This window comes from Miniopterus natalensis, chromosome 21, assembly GCF_054644295.1.
Source record: "Miniopterus natalensis isolate mMinNat1 chromosome 21, mMinNat1.hap1, whole genome shotgun sequence".
Taxonomy (NCBI): domain Eukaryota; kingdom Metazoa; phylum Chordata; class Mammalia; order Chiroptera; family Miniopteridae; genus Miniopterus; species Miniopterus natalensis.
This window is the reverse complement of record NC_142101.1, coordinates 19,907,707-19,924,490: the sequence shown is the minus strand read 5'-3', so window position 1 is coordinate 19,924,490 and position 16,784 is coordinate 19,907,707. Positions and strand designations below refer to the sequence as shown.

General features: G+C 59.1%; 2 protein-coding genes across 2 annotated transcripts in view; one reads left to right on the top strand and one right to left on the bottom strand.

Annotated features, from left to right (window-relative positions):
* The first annotated feature begins 336 nt into the window (after positions 1-336).
* UBE2T (ubiquitin conjugating enzyme E2 T) lies at positions 337-3,821 on the top strand. The gene is made up of 7 exons (XM_016211581.2): positions 337-446; positions 1,599-1,771; positions 2,473-2,542; positions 2,866-2,971; positions 3,072-3,170; positions 3,291-3,374; positions 3,475-3,821. Exons 2-7 carry the CDS (start codon positions 1,663-1,665, stop codon positions 3,598-3,600), a joined length of 594 nt encoding a protein of 197 aa, XP_016067067.2. The 5' UTR covers positions 337-446; positions 1,599-1,662; the 3' UTR covers positions 3,601-3,821.
* A 2,609-nt stretch (positions 3,822-6,430) lies between these two features.
* LGR6 (leucine rich repeat containing G protein-coupled receptor 6) overlaps positions 6,431-16,784 on the bottom strand; it is a 46,718-nt gene continuing 36,364 nt past the window's right edge. The window contains exons 12-18 of the mRNA XM_087828977.1: positions 16,703-16,768; positions 15,558-15,629; positions 15,141-15,212; positions 13,570-13,695; positions 12,549-12,709; positions 10,269-10,349; positions 6,431-8,561 (exon numbers count right to left, since the gene is read on the bottom strand). Coding sequence (XP_087685103.1) covers positions 7,309-8,561; positions 10,269-10,349; positions 12,549-12,709; positions 13,570-13,695; positions 15,141-15,212; positions 15,558-15,629; positions 16,703-16,768 — 1,831 coding nt within the window. The 3' untranslated portion in view covers positions 6,431-7,308. The remainder of the gene's footprint in view (positions 8,562-10,268; positions 10,350-12,548; positions 12,710-13,569; positions 13,696-15,140; positions 15,213-15,557; positions 15,630-16,702; positions 16,769-16,784) is intronic.

The following is a 16,784-nucleotide window of genomic DNA, read 5'->3' as shown; positions in this document are numbered from 1 at the left end:
ACGGCGGCGCCGGGCGGGGGAGGGGCGGGGCGCGGTCCTGCAGGGGGCGCCCCAGGACCCCGGGTCCGCCGGGCGCCGGGGCCAGACTCCAGCGAGCGCGGGCGGGGTGCGGGTTCCCCCTTGGCGCGCTCCCGCCCGTGCGCTCGGTGCCCGCGCGCCCGTTCCTGGTGGGCACCTGGGTCGTGACCGTGGGCTCTCGGCGTCCGCCTCCGAGGGAAGGAGCAACACCTCCGAGCGCGTGGAAGGAGCGGAAGGAGAGGAGGGAGTGGAAGGAGAGGAAGGTGCGGTCCAGCACAGCCAGGGAACGCGCGCAGGCGACGGCCCCGGCCCCGGCCGAGCGCGTTTGGAAGCGGCGTAAGGAAGGACCCGGCCAGTCCACCTGCAGCGTCAGCACCTCCATTTCAACCTTGGGAAAGACTGTTGACATCAGGAGCTGCTGCCCGGAGGTTAGGAAAGGGCCCCGGGCCACTCGGCCTTAGGTGCGCGCCCTGCACACAGACTGAGCCCCTTTAGCACCCTGGGGGGCGACCAGGTGCCCCTGTCTGAGCTCATGACCAGCATCCACCCCCAGCAGCTCCACCTGTGCGCACCAGGCACCCTGTTGTCGCTCGTGGCCAAGTACAGCTAACCTAGGGACAGAACGTGGGGACTTAAAGTTGCTGCTGTCGCTTTGCAGGTGAACACATCGACCTTTTCATTCGTGTCCAGGTCCTTGGGCGTGAGCTGGGCATGAGCTAATGCGTCCAAGCCCTGCCGACTTTAGCTTGACGGCCCAAACTGCGTTTTTGGACTACAAATCGAAGAGCCAGAGCCTGAGGTGGAAGGGCCCACGTGCCCGTGGAAGGCCTGGCTTGGAAAGTAGCCGTGTCCTTCTGCTTTCCCACCAGTGGTGGGAGGGTTCCTGTTCTCCCCGGCACCGAGGTGTTATCTCTAGGATTGTAGTTGTCCCGGGGGCTGTGAAGTACGTCACTGCCACATTTCCCTAGTGACTAATGACGCTGGGCATCTTTTCATACGCCGTCAGCTTTCATCCCACTTGGTGCCGGAAGTTGTAGCCGGAATAGAAGCTCGGAAAGAGGGGTCAGAAGAGAAGGGATAGACATCGTTTGTGGGTTGGCTGTGTGGAGTTACCAGCCCCACCCCACCACCCAAGTAGATCTGTCATCAGTATCCTTCCGGATTCGGCTGAAAATCATGTTTACATACACCTCAGACCTTTAGGTACCAGCTCAGAGGGATGGCACTGTTCATTGTCCTTGCCCCCACCCCAGCTAACGTGTCAGCCCCTGTCTGTGCCAGGCATGCTGAGGCGGGGAGCAAGATGAGACCCAGGTTCTGTGAGTTTGTCACTTATCAGCGGCGACACATTTATTTAAAACATCTAGTGTTTTTGTTGTTTGTAGATAGATCTTTTTGCAGCTTTTGTACTTTATTTTAAAAACTTGTTAGAGTAGATAAAACGGAAATGGAAAAAAACTCAGGCTCCCGCCTGGGAATAGGGGTTCCTATGAGAAATCTGTGTGTCCTTCCCCAAATCAGAACCATGTGTTAAAAACCCCAGGCACTGTTCTGTTTCAATGCCACCGCCTTTCTCCCAGCGAGTCCCAGCCGGCTTTGATTGTGGCGGAGTGAGCTGAGGGGAGCTCCCATTCCGAGGGGACCATGCAGAGAGCTTCACGTCTGAAAAGAGAGCTGAGCCTGTTAGCCAACGAGCCACCGCCCGGCATCACCTGCTGGCAAGATACAGACCAGATGGGTGACCTGCGAGCACGTAGGTATCCTCTCAGGAGATGACCCACGGCCCTGTTGCAGGCTGTGCTGAAATACAAACATCTGTCTGTTCTCAAGCGGGGAGCAATCAGAGTGCCCATGGTCTTTCTACCCTAACTTGTTTGCGTTTATGGAAGGTTTGCTTTGTGTCTCTTCTCTGCCCTTTATTGTACCTTTTGCTGATTTGTAGCCAAGACTCGGGCATCAGCTTAGCAGCACTGTTTAGACCAAAGATCAGCATCTCAAATGCCTGTGCGGCCGGACAGGAAACAAATGATTAGAATACTGCAGGTTGTATTTGATCCATGTCCAGCATTTTCCAGCTTTTTTTTTTTTTAATTTAATCCTTACCTGAGGAAATGTTTGATTTTAGAGAGAGGGAGGGAAACATTGATCAGTTGCCTCCCGTATGTGTCTGACCGGGAATGGAACCTGCAGCCTTTTGGGGCACAGGAGGATGCTCCGGACCACCTGAGCCACCCGGCCAGGGCTTCCAACTTGTTTTGATCTTCTGTGTGTCCTTAGTTTGACGTCATCACTTTGGGTACATGGTGCATTGTGTAAGGAGGGGCTAAAGCCCAGAGAGAATTCCTGTCCTCGACCCAGCTTCTCTTTGTTGCCGTGGACGTCATAGGTCCATGTGGTGTGGTGATTCAGATCATCCGATTACCTCCTAACTTTTTTTTTATTCCTCCTTTTAAGAAATAATAGGTGGGGCCAACACACCTTATGAAAAAGGTGTATTCACACTGGAAGTGATCGTTCCTGAGAGGTGAGTGTGGATTGTGCTAAACCCACGGGGTAAAGCACAGTGATTGGGACACAGAGCAGCGAAGGGGCTGGAGGGCCTGGGTTCTAACTGTCATCTAATCATGACTTAATCTGAAGTATTTAGACGGTGAAGCGGCCTGACCCAGGAGGTGGGTATGTGTTTAAATGCTATCGTTTCAACTTTTCTATTGTTTGTCAGTTTCCATAATAAAAATTGGGGGGGACCACTCAAAGGCTGTCCCCCAGAGTGGTCACCAGGAAGCTGTGTATAATGTATTATGAGGCAGTATTTTAATAAAACGTCTCTTGTCCTGTGCTTCAAAGGTACCCATTTGAACCTCCTCAGATCCGATTTCTGACTCCCATCTATCACCCAAACATCGATTCTGCTGGAAGGATCTGTCTGGATATTCTCAAATTACCGCCCAAAGTGAGTGGGGGGGGGCTGGCTGCAGCGTTCGTGGCCATCGGGTGGGTGCTTGGGTCTCACGCGCATGGTCACACGAAGCAGCTGTGGCCTCTGTGTGCAGGGCGCCTGGAGACCGTCCCTCAGCATCGCCACGGTGTTGGCCTCCATTCAGCTGCTCATGTCCGAGCCCAACCCGGACGACCCGCTCATGGCTGACATCGTAAGTGTCCTCGTTTCCTATCTGGACCCCTGACCTTGTTGGCGAGGCAGCTGAGCGGCTGGAACTTGCCTCTGCAGGTCTTTCTTCTCTCCACTGACTCTTTCCTCCGGTTTGTCTCAGTCTTCAGAGTTTAAGTACAACAAGCCTGCCTTCCTCAAGAGTGCCAGGCAGTGGACAGAGAGGCACGCGAGGCAGACGCAAAAGGTGTGGTGTTTGCACAGCCCTGGTTTCCTGCCGGTGCCAGTCCATTTCGCGGGTCTGTGTTAGGGATGCATGAATGTGCACCTCGGGCTTTGTCTCTTAGGGTGACGAGGAGGAGACGCCTGGAAACCCGCCAGCGGCTGGTGGCTCAGGAGCACCCAGCACAGCACGAAAAAGGAAGGCCGGGCCGCCAGGAGGCACAGACGAGAGATTCTGCGCTGGCGTCTAGGCCCCACCCTCGTCCGTCCCACATGAGACGCGCTGTCTGGCTGCCTGGCTGCCTCACGTTTCCTTTGTGTTGGCGCCATTCCCGGTTCGACGCCGTGTGGAACCGACCCTGTGCACTGTGTACCCTGCCCCACGCTGACTCTCTAGGTGGAGTTGTTCCGTTGAGCCTGTACATATGTCTCTTGAAACCTTTTAGACCTGAAAATAAACAGTTGCTTCACATTGAGTGTGTTGATCCTGAGCATGCGTCTGGGAGTGAACCTGGCCCGAGAGCAGCACTGAGAAAGTTAAAGCCGCGGGGATGGTCTTCGTCTATGTTGCCGACTCCCCAGCATCCCGAGGGGCCCTGGAGGGTTGGCGTAGGCGAGCAATAGCTGCGAGAACAACTCTGACACCAGGCCTTCAGGGGTTCTGGGGTCCAGAAGTCCTAACAATGTGGCGATAGGGTAATGCTTGCTTTCGTTCATTCTCTCAGCTTTCACTCAGCGAGTTTCACAGCTGGTCAGAATTACTGTGGTGAAACCCTCACTCGTTAAATGTTTATGAATACCTACTAAGTGCCCGGTTTCACGCTAGTGTTTTAGAATACGATGGTGAGGAAATCAGATGGGTTGATTAAACCATTGGACAAATTAGGGATTCTACAATCCCCCTCTGTCCACTTCAAGGCAAGTCCTGCTCGGGGTAACCAGGTGCCAAGCCCGCAACCCCGCCTCAGGACTGTGGGACCCACGTGGACTTGCCCTCATTGTTCTGTCAGGTGACAGGGAAAACTGGGGGAACAGGAATCAGCTGAAGGGCCCCCTACAGCTGCTCTCCCCCTGGCCCACTCATCCACGTGCTCTGCTCCTAGGACAGGAGAGCCGAGCAACCCCAAGTCCCTAATTACAGAGGAGAGATGGCACCGTGACTGGTCACGTAAACACTGCACATTCCAAGCTCCCTCCCCTGCACCCCCTCCACTCCCCGCCACTGCCCAAAAGCATCTAAACCAGAGCAGACTTTACCACCCACCTCGTGGGCAGCCTCCGAGCAAGTGAAGGCTGGGCCAGCTACTTATCCCTCCGCTGCCGCGGGAATTCAACACGAACAAATAAAGCCCCTTTTCCAGCCAGTGTGTATTTTTCCATCAGTGTGCGGCCCCCTGCCCAGGTTGTCTTGTTCAGGTTGGGGAGTCCTGTGCAGGACTGCGGTGAGCCTTGAGCCAGGAGAGGCCAGGGTGATGCGCACAGACCTGCTATGTCCAGAAACAACAATCTCCACCTCGTCCTTCTTGTCCTCTCCCCCGGCTCCTGTCATGACCCCCAGAACCCCTGCGCCTCTCTCCAATCCCGTTTCTATCAGGGGTGACAGGTGACTCTTCCATTCCCGGCATCCTTCAACTGCAACCTTAGAACTCCGCCTCAGAGAGGTCCTGCGAAGACAGCTTTCCCCAAACCTCCCAGGAGAGGGGACTTCCTGGGGCTGAGGTTTTAGTCTCCAGGTTCTCTCCAGGACAGGCTCAGGTGGTGCAGTGGTCCCTTCTGGGCCCCGTCCCCCTTCCCCCACCTGAGGGCTCACCACTGATCTCAGAACTCGATGGGGAGGCTCCTCCCTCAGGGCCCAAGTTCGCCTCCCACCATCACCAACAGGCTCCTGCCTGGCCCCTGCCTGCCTTCCCCAGGAGTAGTCCTGGGGATCTGGCCTGAGAGTGGTCGGCCACAGTGACCGTGGGCCTGTGATTTGGCCCAGTGTGGAGAAGGAAGCTGCCTAGTGGGAGTCTCACCCAGTCTCCCAGGACATCACCCTGGGAAATACCAAGACGAACCAAGGCTGTGAGTCAGGGCAGCAGAGCCACAAGCCTGCAGGAGTGGCCCCAGGAAGGCTGGGACCACCGGGGACCAGCATGAGCACCGTCAGCTCAGCAGCAGGTGTGAACAAACATGGAACCAAGTCAACAGAAGCAAAGGGTCATTAGTTAGAACAAACGGTCGATATCTGCACCTGAGAGTCACTCACCCCAGCCACACACCAGGACACACGATCTCCAGGACACACGGTCACCAGGGCAGGAGCCGAAGGGACGCAGGCCTCCCTGGACTCAGCTCCGAGTCTCCCGCTCAGGCCCTCTGCTTCTCCTTCTGGGAGACCCGCCCTCCTGCACCCGGTACTCCTGACCGCAAACGTCCCAAATGGGCTGCAGGTGGAGGGACTCGGCCTCCACCTCACATCCCAGCTACCACCTGGGCCCCGAACATCCGCCCCGTCCCACGGATCCGCAGCTGCACGTGGGAAAAATTGCCCATCAGGTTACTCGTTGCAGATTATTTATGAGAACAGATAACTGAGCGACCCTCACCTGCACGGGAAGGGGAACAAATAAAATCTACGGCTCGTCTGTGCCGGGATGCAAGTGACTGTAAAAAGACGCAAGCTGGTCTCTGAGCGCTGTCTGCGGGAGGGAAAAGCAGGAATGGGGCCGCGCCCTCCGGCAGAAAGAACATGATCGTTCTGTCTGCTCACGAGGGAAGAGGCTTTGGATGTTATCTAAGAAACGGGAACGGCGTGACAGGAGAGCCTGGGAAGTGGGCAGTAGGGACAGAGACTGCTAACGGGTATATGTCATCCGCGAATGTATTACTTATTCAAAAATTAAATTTACAGAAAGCTTTTCGAACACGGGGTGAGGAGGAGCCTCCGTGGCCGCACCCCAGGCCCACCGGAGATGGGAGCCCAGGGACACACACAATACTGCACTGTGCTTTTATTGTACAGGAGAACCCAAATATTTACATCTTGACAATTCCCACACTTCACAATGCCCCAAGGGGTGGGAAGGGACCTGGGGGTGACGGGGGTGCTGGAGGGAGAAACGGCCGCCCCAGAGCAGAGGTAGGTAGGTAGAGGTGAGCCGGGACAAGCCTCACCCGATTCTCTTATGTCTGCAGAGTGGCCCAGCTCCCCCCTCCTTATCCCCAGGGTGTGTTTTTGGGGCGGGGAGGGGGCACCCTGAAATGCTCAGGGACACTGGGTGAACTGTAGATAGGAAGGTCACAGTAGGCAAAGCAGAAGGGTCCTGGCCTATTTGGGGCCCCTAGGAACCTGATTCCTATGATGCTTCCTACAATACAATACAATACACAACAACACAATCCCCTCGTCTGCTGGCTGAGGGCTCCTGTCCCACAGAGAAGGACCCAGGATGCCAAGGGCGGGCCAGGCTTTGGCAAGAGGTGAAAGACGGAGAACCACAGGACGGCAGCTCAGGGCCAGAGGGAAGCCAGACAGCACCCACCAGGTCCAGGAACCCTCCCTCTTCTTTGGTACTTGGGCTCGGGGAGGCGGTGGCAGGACCCCTGCTCTCTGCCCCAGTGCCCAGGACTGAGACTGGAACCACAAGGGCAGCCTCCTCCTCACCCTTGGCGGGTGGAGTGTGGAGTCTCTGCTGGTGATGGACTCACCACCTTACTCCAGGTCAAGCTCCTAGGATCAGGGCCTTCAAGGACTTGTGGTGTCTTGTGGAGCCATCAGGTGGCCGGGAAGAGGCCCAGAGGAAACCAGGCCACACAGCACCCACAGGTGACGGCCACGGGAAACCAGGGAGCCAGAGCTGGGGCCATCTTCCTGTGGACCGCATGGCTGCTGAGTGTGGGTTGAATTTATTTTACAAGCAGCCACTGTTCATGGCGGGGAGGGAAGGAGGCTGCGGGAGACCAGGATGGAGGGACATTTATACGTGCGAGGCAAAGGCTGAGCCAGAGGGCTGGATGCCCCTGCCCGACAAGCCCCCGCCACCAGGCGTGGCCTCTTCCGCCCTCAGCAGCAGCTCTCCGTCCACAGAAGGTGACTGGTTTCCAAAGTGGGTTCCCTCTGGCTCTACAAAGTGGTTACCCTCTAGCCTGGGGCTCCCCGGCTGCTGGCAGGAGACGAGGGTCACCGAGGGGAAGCCATAGGTCTCTGGCCCAGGGGGCCGCCCAGCCTCGGAAGCTTCCAGGATGAGATCCACATCGGAGAAGGCCACCAGGGCCTGCGTGGAGTCACAGGAGCTCTTCTCCAGGTGGCTGGCCACCGCGGAGGCCAGGGGCCCCGGGGCGCCCGCGCAGGGCCACAGCCGCCACAGGTCCTCGCGGGAGTGCGGGTTGAAGAGCAGGTAGAGCAGGGGGTTGAGGCAGGCGGGCAGGGGCAACACCAGCAGCAGCACTGACTTGACAGCCTCGGGGGTGACAGGGACAAGGCCGAGCATGGAGGCCACGCTGAGGAAGGCCACCGGGCAGTGGAGCAGCCCGTCCGCAAAGATGAGCCAGGCCACATGCCGCACCATGGCACAGTCCCACACGGCTTCCAGCTCGCCCCGTGGCAGGTCGCAGTAGAGCTTGATGTAGGCGCCCGTCATGACCAGGAAGCAGAAGGAGTTCAGCATCACCAGGGCCACGGCGAAGCCCAGGGCGGCCGGGCGGCCCTCGGGGAGGGCGTAAGGCAGGCAGAGTGGGGAGGCCCCGTACTCTCCCACCGAGGCCAGGGGCAGGGCCGCGGCCAGCCCCGCCAGCACCAGGCAGCCCAGCGCCCCTGCGCGCACGCTGCCCAGGGCGGGCGCCTTCCCGTGGGCCCGGATGCTGGACACGGAGACGCTGCACTGCACTGCGGCCAGAGTCAGCAGCAGCACCGAGGCCTCAGACCCGAGCACGGCCAGGAAGCCGGTGGCCCGGCAGCCCAGCCCCGACTCCCAGCGGGCCCCATACTTGGCAAACTGGCCAAAGGTCAGGGCATCCACGGAGGCCAGGAGGCCACAGGAGATGCCGGTCAGGGTGTTGGCCCCTGCGATGGCACCGACCACAAACTTCACGGGGGGAAGGGGGACAGGCCCGCCCGCAAACACGCTCAGCAGCACCAGGCCGTCACAGAGCAGGGACAGCACCACGATGGCCCACACCGCCAGGCGGATGCCCCAGCTCTCAAACAGGTGCTCGCAGGGCTTGAAGGGGCCTGTGGAGAGAGGACCAGGCATCAGCCCCAGGCCAAGGCCGCTGTACGTGGGTCCTGGGGACAGGGCCAGCGAGGCTGAACTGGTCTTGGGAACCCCCCGTGGGGTTGAGGGTCACACACAGAATAGAAACACGATAAACACACATGAGCACAGAGCAATGTGGTGCAGGTTCAGGCAGGGAGGGAGGTTCAGCAAACTGTCCTTTCAAAGGAGCAGCATTTGGAAGAAAGGAAGGGACAGGATGGTGCAAAGGAGTGGACAGGACATCAGGATTGGGCTGTGGCTGGAGGAGAGAAACCGAGGTGTAGGGCTGCCCCCAGAGCCCCCATGCTGCAGCTGAGACTGCTCGTCCCGTCAGGGCCCCGTGAGCCACTGAGGACCCCGCTGTGGACAGGCCCTGACCAGGTATCCTACAGGCTGACCACTCTGGGACAGGGACACAGACCACTTTTAATGGGGATTTTAAGGATTTAGGAGCCATTTTTAAAACATATATATATTTTTCTGATTACCAAGTAATAGGTGATAATTATAGAAAATGTGTAAAATAGACATGGAAAAATGAAAACTACCAATAATCCCGCCTCTCAGAGAGACCTCATCATTTGGATATGTCTCCTCCCATTAAAAATACATATATACATATAGAGTTTGAAAATACAGTGGGGTTTTACTGTAGACAGCTTTTCTTCTTCAGTTAAAATGTTAGGCAGTCTTCCCCATACCCTTACATTCCTCCAAATACTCGGCCGCGGGGAGGGGCCGTGATTTATTTGGCCCTTTGTCTGAGCCGTGTTAAAAGCAGGTTCAAGTTGGACTTGTCTTTGAAATGTCTTCTTTCACCTGCTGATGATTGGTTTTCACAGGTGAAATTTCTGCCCAGGTGGGTAAAAAACAGTCCTGCGTTGGCGCGTCTGCCAAACGGCCACCAGAGGGCGCCCTGCAGCCGCTGAGGGCAGGTGAGGGCCGGTGTGGGCAGGAGAGATTTCAGCCTTAGCAGGGCAGGGACCCAGCCACAGAGATGGGAACGGGGAACCCCGACGTGGGCGACAGAGAAGCCCACGGCCATTGCTCTCAGCTCATTCTGAGCAGCTGCTGCCCTGGCCTGGGTGCTGGGCACGGTTCCTCCGTCTAAGCACCTTAGGGTGGATTGCACCAAGGAGAGGATTTTCCTTCTTTCTTTACAGGCGACGGATTTAGGTTAAACTCTAAAGGAGCCTCCTTGGCTGTTAGGGTTGGTCACACCATGAGTTACCCAGGGACCCTGGGGTTTCCCACCCTGGGGAGCTCTAAGAGAGGCTGCCATCTTCCTGGGACGGAGTGGAGGGTGGAGAAGGGGACCTTTCAGATCCCCCCCTGCCTGAGGATTCACCCGGTGGGTCTCAGACTCAGGGAGTAGTTGGAAGCCCCCCCGCCCACACACACATTCCACCTGAGCAACGCGGTCAAGACAGTCTTTCCTGCCTCCCTCTGCAATGAGGGGAATTTCCTCTGGGATGTGTAACCTCCAGTTGGCTGATTCGTAAAGCTTTCCTAGACACGCACCCCCCACCCCCAGCTCCTTCCCCAGGAATCACTGGAAGAGGCTGCCCCCCCCCCCCAGGAGGTGGGTCTTGGACAAAGACAGTGCTCGCAACATAGCCACAAACATGCCAGGCTGAGCCTTCATCCCCAGTCCTGCCCCCGCCCCCCAGGAGCCACCTCACCTGGAACGGGGCTGCACTGGACACGGGGGTGTGGCTTTGTGCCCTCCACTTCCAGCTGGAGCTCCTCCAGGTCCAGGTCATCTGACAGGGAGACCAGAAAGTGGCTCAGGGCCCCAGGCTCTAAACACCCATGCCTCACAAAGTCACCCACATCACTCTGCCCAGCACAGGTCCCTCCAGGGGCCTTGGACATGGTGTCTGCCCCCGGGTGGGCTCCCCAGGACCAGCACGTGGGTTATCTGTGCTGTTGGCTCTTTACAGAGACCTGCTCCTTCTGAGCCTCAGCTCTGTGTCCCCAGGCAGCCGGGGTCCACGGTGCTGCCTGGGGTTAGGGTAGGGGCTGCCTTGAGGACGGGAGTAGTGACCACAGGGCCAGCCCAGCACTGTCGCTCCCCGCCGAGCGGGAACGCTGTGCATTAAGGACATCTTCCTAAGACGGAGAACTGAGCTGAAGTGTGTTCAGAGGTGACCCAGCAGAGTGAGTGAGGGGAAGCCGTGGGGGGGGGGGGGCACAGTCCAGCAGCTGGGGGTGTTTGGCTCGGGGAGGCGAGAGTGAGGGAGGACTCAGTTGCTGTTACGTTTCTTAAATGGGGGCTGGCGAGCTCCCGGGACGGGGCGGGGGGCAGGCGGCCGTGGAGTTGCCCCTGGCCCAGGCTCCGTGGGGCGGAGGCTGCCGTGTACCCCAGTCCTGGCATTTCCTCCCCTCTCCCCCTTTCCTCCCACCCACCACGCTCTCCAGAATGGAGCTCAGCCACACTTTGAAATCAAAATGCATGAATGAAATACAAGGGCTGAGGCCCATGGAGCCTGTCTGAGGCCGGGAAAGTCCCAGCCAAGGTGTTGAGTAACCCGCTCTTCAAACGGGGCGAAATCGAGGCTGAAGCAGCAGCTCCTGGCTTTTCCCTCCAGGGCTCATTAGCTCCCACAGGAAGCGGGGCCCTGCCCTAGCTCCTGATACCTGCAGGCAGCCCACATCCGACGCCCTGTGGCTCGCCCAGACCTCAGCCTGGTGGAAAGTTTCACCTTGAGGGAGGAGAGTTTCCATGCCTCCTTCCAGCCCCTGAAGGAGTCCACTGCGGCAAACATCCGGGCATGTCCAGGGGACAACTGTGTGCTGCCCAGGGCCAGCAACGGCTGGGCTCCTCTTCCTCCCGGCACACACCATGGGGGGGGGCGCTTTGGCACACAGTGTTGGGGCTCCTAGTGACCCCGATGCCCTGCCCAACACTGGCCTCCACACGCTGTGTCCCTGTGCCCTGGACCTCCAGCCCCCTCCATGCACCAGCAGGCACAGATGGCTGGAGTGTGGTGGCAGCCGGAGAGGCGGACATTTGTCACCATCTGTGGTCTTTAATCCTGCCCAGAGGGTGGGTAATGCTGTTCTCACTTCACAGATGAGGAAACCTGAGGCTCAGGAAGGTTTGGCAACATGTCAAAGGCAACCAGCTGGGGATGGTGTGTCAGGTACAGAGCCCAGGTCTGTCTATGCCACTGTGAGATGTTTTCCTGGCATGTTTGGATCTGATTTTTCTGTTTACTCCTCTATTGATACGTTGTGGGGGTTAGAGGTCGACAGAAATGCCACCCTTGGCCCGTTTTCTCTCCCTTCTGTTCCTCGGTGTCCGATCGCGTGGGGCAGGGGGTGGGGCTGGAGGCTGTCCCTGTCCTCACCTGAGACATGCTCAGGAGGCTCCCTCAGAGCCCCCTTGGGCATGTGCCCCCACCTTTTAGCCTTTTACCCCAACTCTTTCAGGAACAGGAATGGGGACTGATCTGGCTGAGACGCCCTGCGCTGGGATGGGAGGCCCCCTGGCACGTGGTGGCCTCGGCAGTGTCCCTCTGAGGCTCTTGGGGTAGGCTGGAGGGGCGGGTGACTCAGACGGCAAACTCCCTAAGCTGTTCCGTTTGACTCCCCACATAAGTGGGGGCTTTTTTCTGGAAGGAGGTTTAACTTAATTGACTTAATTCCATCCTACTCTCTGAGAACACCCTGAAGTTGAAGGGCCCCCACGGTGAGGAAGCCGCCGAGGGGAGGAGGCGCTGAGCCACGTGGGCCGGCTGCTCTGACAGGTGCCGGCGTGAGGTGCCTTGTGAACCATAAAGGGGTCGTCACCATCATTACTTTCTCCCCAGCACCTCTGGGGCAAGGCCTTAGAGACACGAGGTGAAAACGGGTCACCAGTGGTCCTGCCCTGGGCTCTCCTTTAGGGTCCCTCAGGCCTCCTCTCTGACTCCCCTTCCCCACAGACCCCTCCTGCCCCTCCCAGAGCCGTCACTCACAGTGGTTCTCGGCCTGTCCGGCAAGAAGGCCCAGGGGCCTCTTCGGAGACTCCCCATCCTCAAGGTGGAAGGCGTCCGCCTCCCACTGCCCAGAGGCCTTGAAGAAGCCGGTACAGACACCGTAGGCACAGCACTGGTAGGCATAGGGCACCTCCAGGATCCTGGGGGCGAGCGAGGGACACAGCTGCCTCAGAAATGGGGTTCTCAACCCAGGCACCTGGCACCCAGTGAGTGCCCTTGGACCCCAAAGTATCTGGATTCCTGTGCAGGCAGCCTCCTGGCTCTCTGGGTGAGGGTCTGCAGCCTGGCTCCCAGGGAGACAGACTTCCCACCCTCAGCAGGCTCAGAGTGGGGAGCAGCTCACCCAAGGCCACACAGCACTCGGGTGCTCTGGTTGCCTCCCAGCCAGCACCTACCTCTTCCCTCATATGTAAGGGGACAGGGTCCTCCTAGTGATCTCTACCCTTGCCCTGGAGGAGAGCCACACCCTGTCGCTTCCCACCCCAGGGCACATCAGAGCTGGAGGTGGTGCCCTTTGAGGGGAGGGCAGGTGCCCTTTGAGAGAGGGCAGGTGTCCCAGGCATGTCATTAGCTGGCAGCCAGGAGAGTCGGGCCACACAGGCTGCATACGGCACACGGAGGCCTGGCTGCCGTTAGCGCCAGGCCTGGGGTGCAGCTGGTTCGCTGCCCATCGGTGCCCCGAGCTCTGCCCTGGTTCCAGGGGCCCAGATGCCGCCCAAGTTAGGATGGGCAGTGAGGGTGCAGAGTGAGACGCAGGACGCAGAGGTGGAGGGGCCTCCCACCACCCTCTTTCCTCACAGGAGCCTGTGTCCCCTGGGCTGGGACAGGGACAGATAAATGCTGGAGGAGGGACGGGAAGGGGAGGCAGGAAGGGAGGCTTGAGCCCTCCCCTCAGTCTCAGCCACCAGGCTTTTCCTGTGGCTTCCTCCTGTTCCCTCCAAGGCCTCTCCACTGCCCTGGGGCAAACTTCTTTGGTTATAGGGAAAAGCCAGGCCCTCACCTCAGTTTTGGGAAACTGTCCTTGGAGAAGGCCTGAGACAGAGCCGGGTTCCCTTTGAGCTTGAGATGCATTAGGCCCCCAAGTCCGGCCAGGGGCAGGGTGGTCAGCTGGTTGTCTGTCAGGTCCCTAGGACAGTGGATGGTCAGGGTTATTGGCAGTTGTGGGACTGTGGGGGACAGGGTCCAGCTGAGGGTGTGGCCAGTGCACCTGGGACGGTGCCAGAGGACAGCAGCAAAGGACAGAGGATCACGGGGCAGGAGGTCAGCACTAAGTGCTGGGGGCGGGTGGCCACTAGAGGCACAGGCCGTAAGTCATCCACTCACTCACTCGTTCACACACTCATTCATTCACTCACTCACTAATCAAATATTCGGTGCTGACTATCCACCAGGGACTGTCCCAGTTCAGGGGTGACAGAGACCCTCAACCACAGCTCCTGTGCCAGGTCTGAGTCCCATCTAGAAGGCCCTGCCCCCCACTGGGGCATCTGCTGTCATCCCGTCACCCCCCCCCCCCCATTGCCCTGCTTTTCTGAGAGCCCAGAGCTGGGACTGGACGGAGCAGGCCACTGGCTGCACACGGGGACTCGGTCATCCATTCCCATCCGCAGCCAGAGGGGAGGCCATCATGGCTGTCTCCCGGAGACACAGAGAAAGCAGGGCTCCACACCAAACACAGTGACCACAGACCATGCGTCGTGGAAACAGCCTGGCCTGGCAGGCAGGAAGGCTGCCACCACATGTCTGCCTGTCTCAGTGCCCTCATCTTTCAAAGGGATAGGAAATACCCACCCTAGCTGTCTAGAGAGCAGAGGAACAGAGAGGGGAGACGGAGGAAGGAGAGAGCGGCCCCGGGTCCCGAGAGAGAGGACTGGATGGGGCTGTGGGCACCTGGCATGCCCCTGACCCCGTGAAGTGAGGGGTAGCACTGGAGGACCCCTGAGGCCGGAGCTGGTGCCAGCCCATAAGGGGTCTCAGTGTAAGTCAGAAAAGGGCCCCATGGGGGGGGGGGTGCCTTTGGGACACCAGGCAGGGAGGCAGCTCCCCCTGTGCCGAGAAACCTCGCCACAGTGTGACAGCCGGCAGAGGTCCTTTCAGCTCTGACACCATGGCCACGGGGCCAGTGTAACATGCTACCTGTTTATGTCCTACGTTAATTCAGAGGCCCTGTGGTCCCCCACTGCCGGCAGAATGGCAGCCTCTAGAGTAATGCCCATGTAGGGGACAGCTGCCCCATCTGCCACAACCTTCCTGGCCTCAAAGGGGGTCCAGGCCATACATGTAGGGGTGGGGCAGGGTGGGGCAGAGGCTCAGGAGGCTCAGGAGGCCCTGCAGGAGGCCAGGAGGCCAGAATGCTGCAGAGCATCCACAGATGCCCTCCCAGAGCCTGCAAGCTCCCTGTTTATCAGGCCCCGTGGTCTGTCAAAGGGACTGTCTGTCACAGTGATTGATGAGGCTGGAGCCGTGCCCGGGGATGTGTGGTCAGACATCTATGCAGGTCCCCGCTCGGGGGTGGGCCCTGCTGTCCCCACTGGTCTGCAGCACCCAGGACAGGAGCACAGTGGCACTTACAGCTTGACCAGGGAGCGCAGGGTGGCGAAGGCCTCAGGGTGAATGGACCGGATGGCGTTCCAGCTCAGGTCCCTACGGGCAGTGAGAAAGTGACAGGAGGGGACAGTGACACATGGAAGACTCCTGGCTCTCTTGCACTTACCCCTGGTCTGAGCTGCCCCCTGTAGGGGAAGGGACCTTTAGACTGGCTCCCAACCTGCCTATGGCCCCAGGAAAAGGGATGTGGCTTCAGAGCTTCATGGACGCTTGGGTACCCGATGGAGATGCGGCTGAGACACTGTCTGGATGGGGAGATACCTTCCCTCCTGTGTGTGTGCCAGGGGCAGGGATGCAGAGCAGGAGGCTGTGTGCATGTCAGTGTCCACAGGGTGATGGCTCTGAGACCCCCCAGCATCCCCCTAATCTGTGGATACTCACAGGGCCCGTAGGGAGCTCAGCTGGCTGAAGGTGTCGGCTCTGACTTCCCAAATGCGGTTGTGCTGGAGGCCGCTAGAGCAGCAAGACAGGCTGGGTGACTGGTGGGCTCAGGCCCTGGCTCCACTCCACGCCTCCCGCCCCAACCTTCCCGTGCACTGGGCAGGAGAAAGAAGAGCCTCTACTTCTCCTGGGGCGGAAAGAGAGGGCCCAGCCCGCGGAAGTCACTGACATTAAAGGGATCTGGTTGTCTTGGGAAGTGGGTCAGGAGACAATGCCGCAGCACTGTCCCTGTGGCCCAAAAGGGAGTCAGTTTCCAGGGTTCCCACCGGGCCTGGCTCCTCGCCCAGCTGACCTTGCCCCATGGGTCCTCCAGACCCTGGTCCAGCACCAGAGCACCACCAGCCCTTGGACGGCAGTGACTCGCCCCAGCTGGGGAGCATAGCTCAGAGGACTGGCTGTCTAAACAGGAGGGACTCAGGGCCTTGGCACTTAAGACCCTCCTTCCTTGGGCACCTAGACAAATGTGACAGACCCTGACCCCTCTGCCCAGGCTCCAAAAGGCATCGATCACCCTGCTGAGAAGTGAGGACAGACACAGGAGACACGGGAGGCTCAGGAGGCTCAGGAGGCCCTGCTGGCAGGAGACAGCAGGGCTGGACGAAGGCAGCTTAGGGAACCTTCAATGTGACTTTCTCCCCTGTCAAGCTGGAGCCCCAGGTCTCCTCCTGTGTGTGAGTGTGTGTGAGTGTGCACAGGCACGTGTACACACACGTGAGGGTGCACGGTGCACGTGTGCACATGTGAGTGTTGGTGGGGCTGTGGGAGATGACAGGCTGCTCTCAAAGGCAGGCTCTTCTGGTCCCCTGACACTGCCCCTGCCCAGCCCACCTGCCCAATGTGGCCCTGGTGTCCGCTGGCCCTTATTACCACCACATTGCTGTGCTGCCCTTGACCCTCCAAGGCGCCACCTTGACACTCCTCTGGGCACCGGCTTCTGGGTCTGTCACCTGCTGTCCAGGCCTCTGCCCAGCTGCCAGCCCTCACCTCTGGGCCCCACGCCCTCAGAGGAGGTTAGCGTGCAGAGCCCTCCCCGCAGACCTGCCCAGAGTCGGCTCCCATGCCTTTGTCTCCCCGACCCCACTCACATCTCCTCCAGCTTCTGACACCTATGCAGGCTGGGCAGCTCCTCGATTCGGTTGTGAGACAGTTCCCTGGGGAGAAAAGGCC

What these genes read in the sequence shown, in the direction of transcription:
- UBE2T (XM_016211581.2), top strand. Translation starts at nt 1,663, where the DNA reads ATGCAGAGAGCTTCACGTCTGAAAAGAGAGCTGAGCCTGTTAGCCAAC. An exon ending in TTCTCAAATTACCGCCCAAA is followed by an intron (nt 2,972 to 3,071) that starts GTGAGTGGGGGG and finishes CTCTGTGTGCAG; the next exon opens with GGCGCCTGGAGACCGTCCCT. An exon ending in ACCCGCTCATGGCTGACATC is followed by an intron (nt 3,171 to 3,290) that starts GTAAGTGTCCTC and finishes GGTTTGTCTCAG; the next exon opens with TCTTCAGAGTTTAAGTACAA.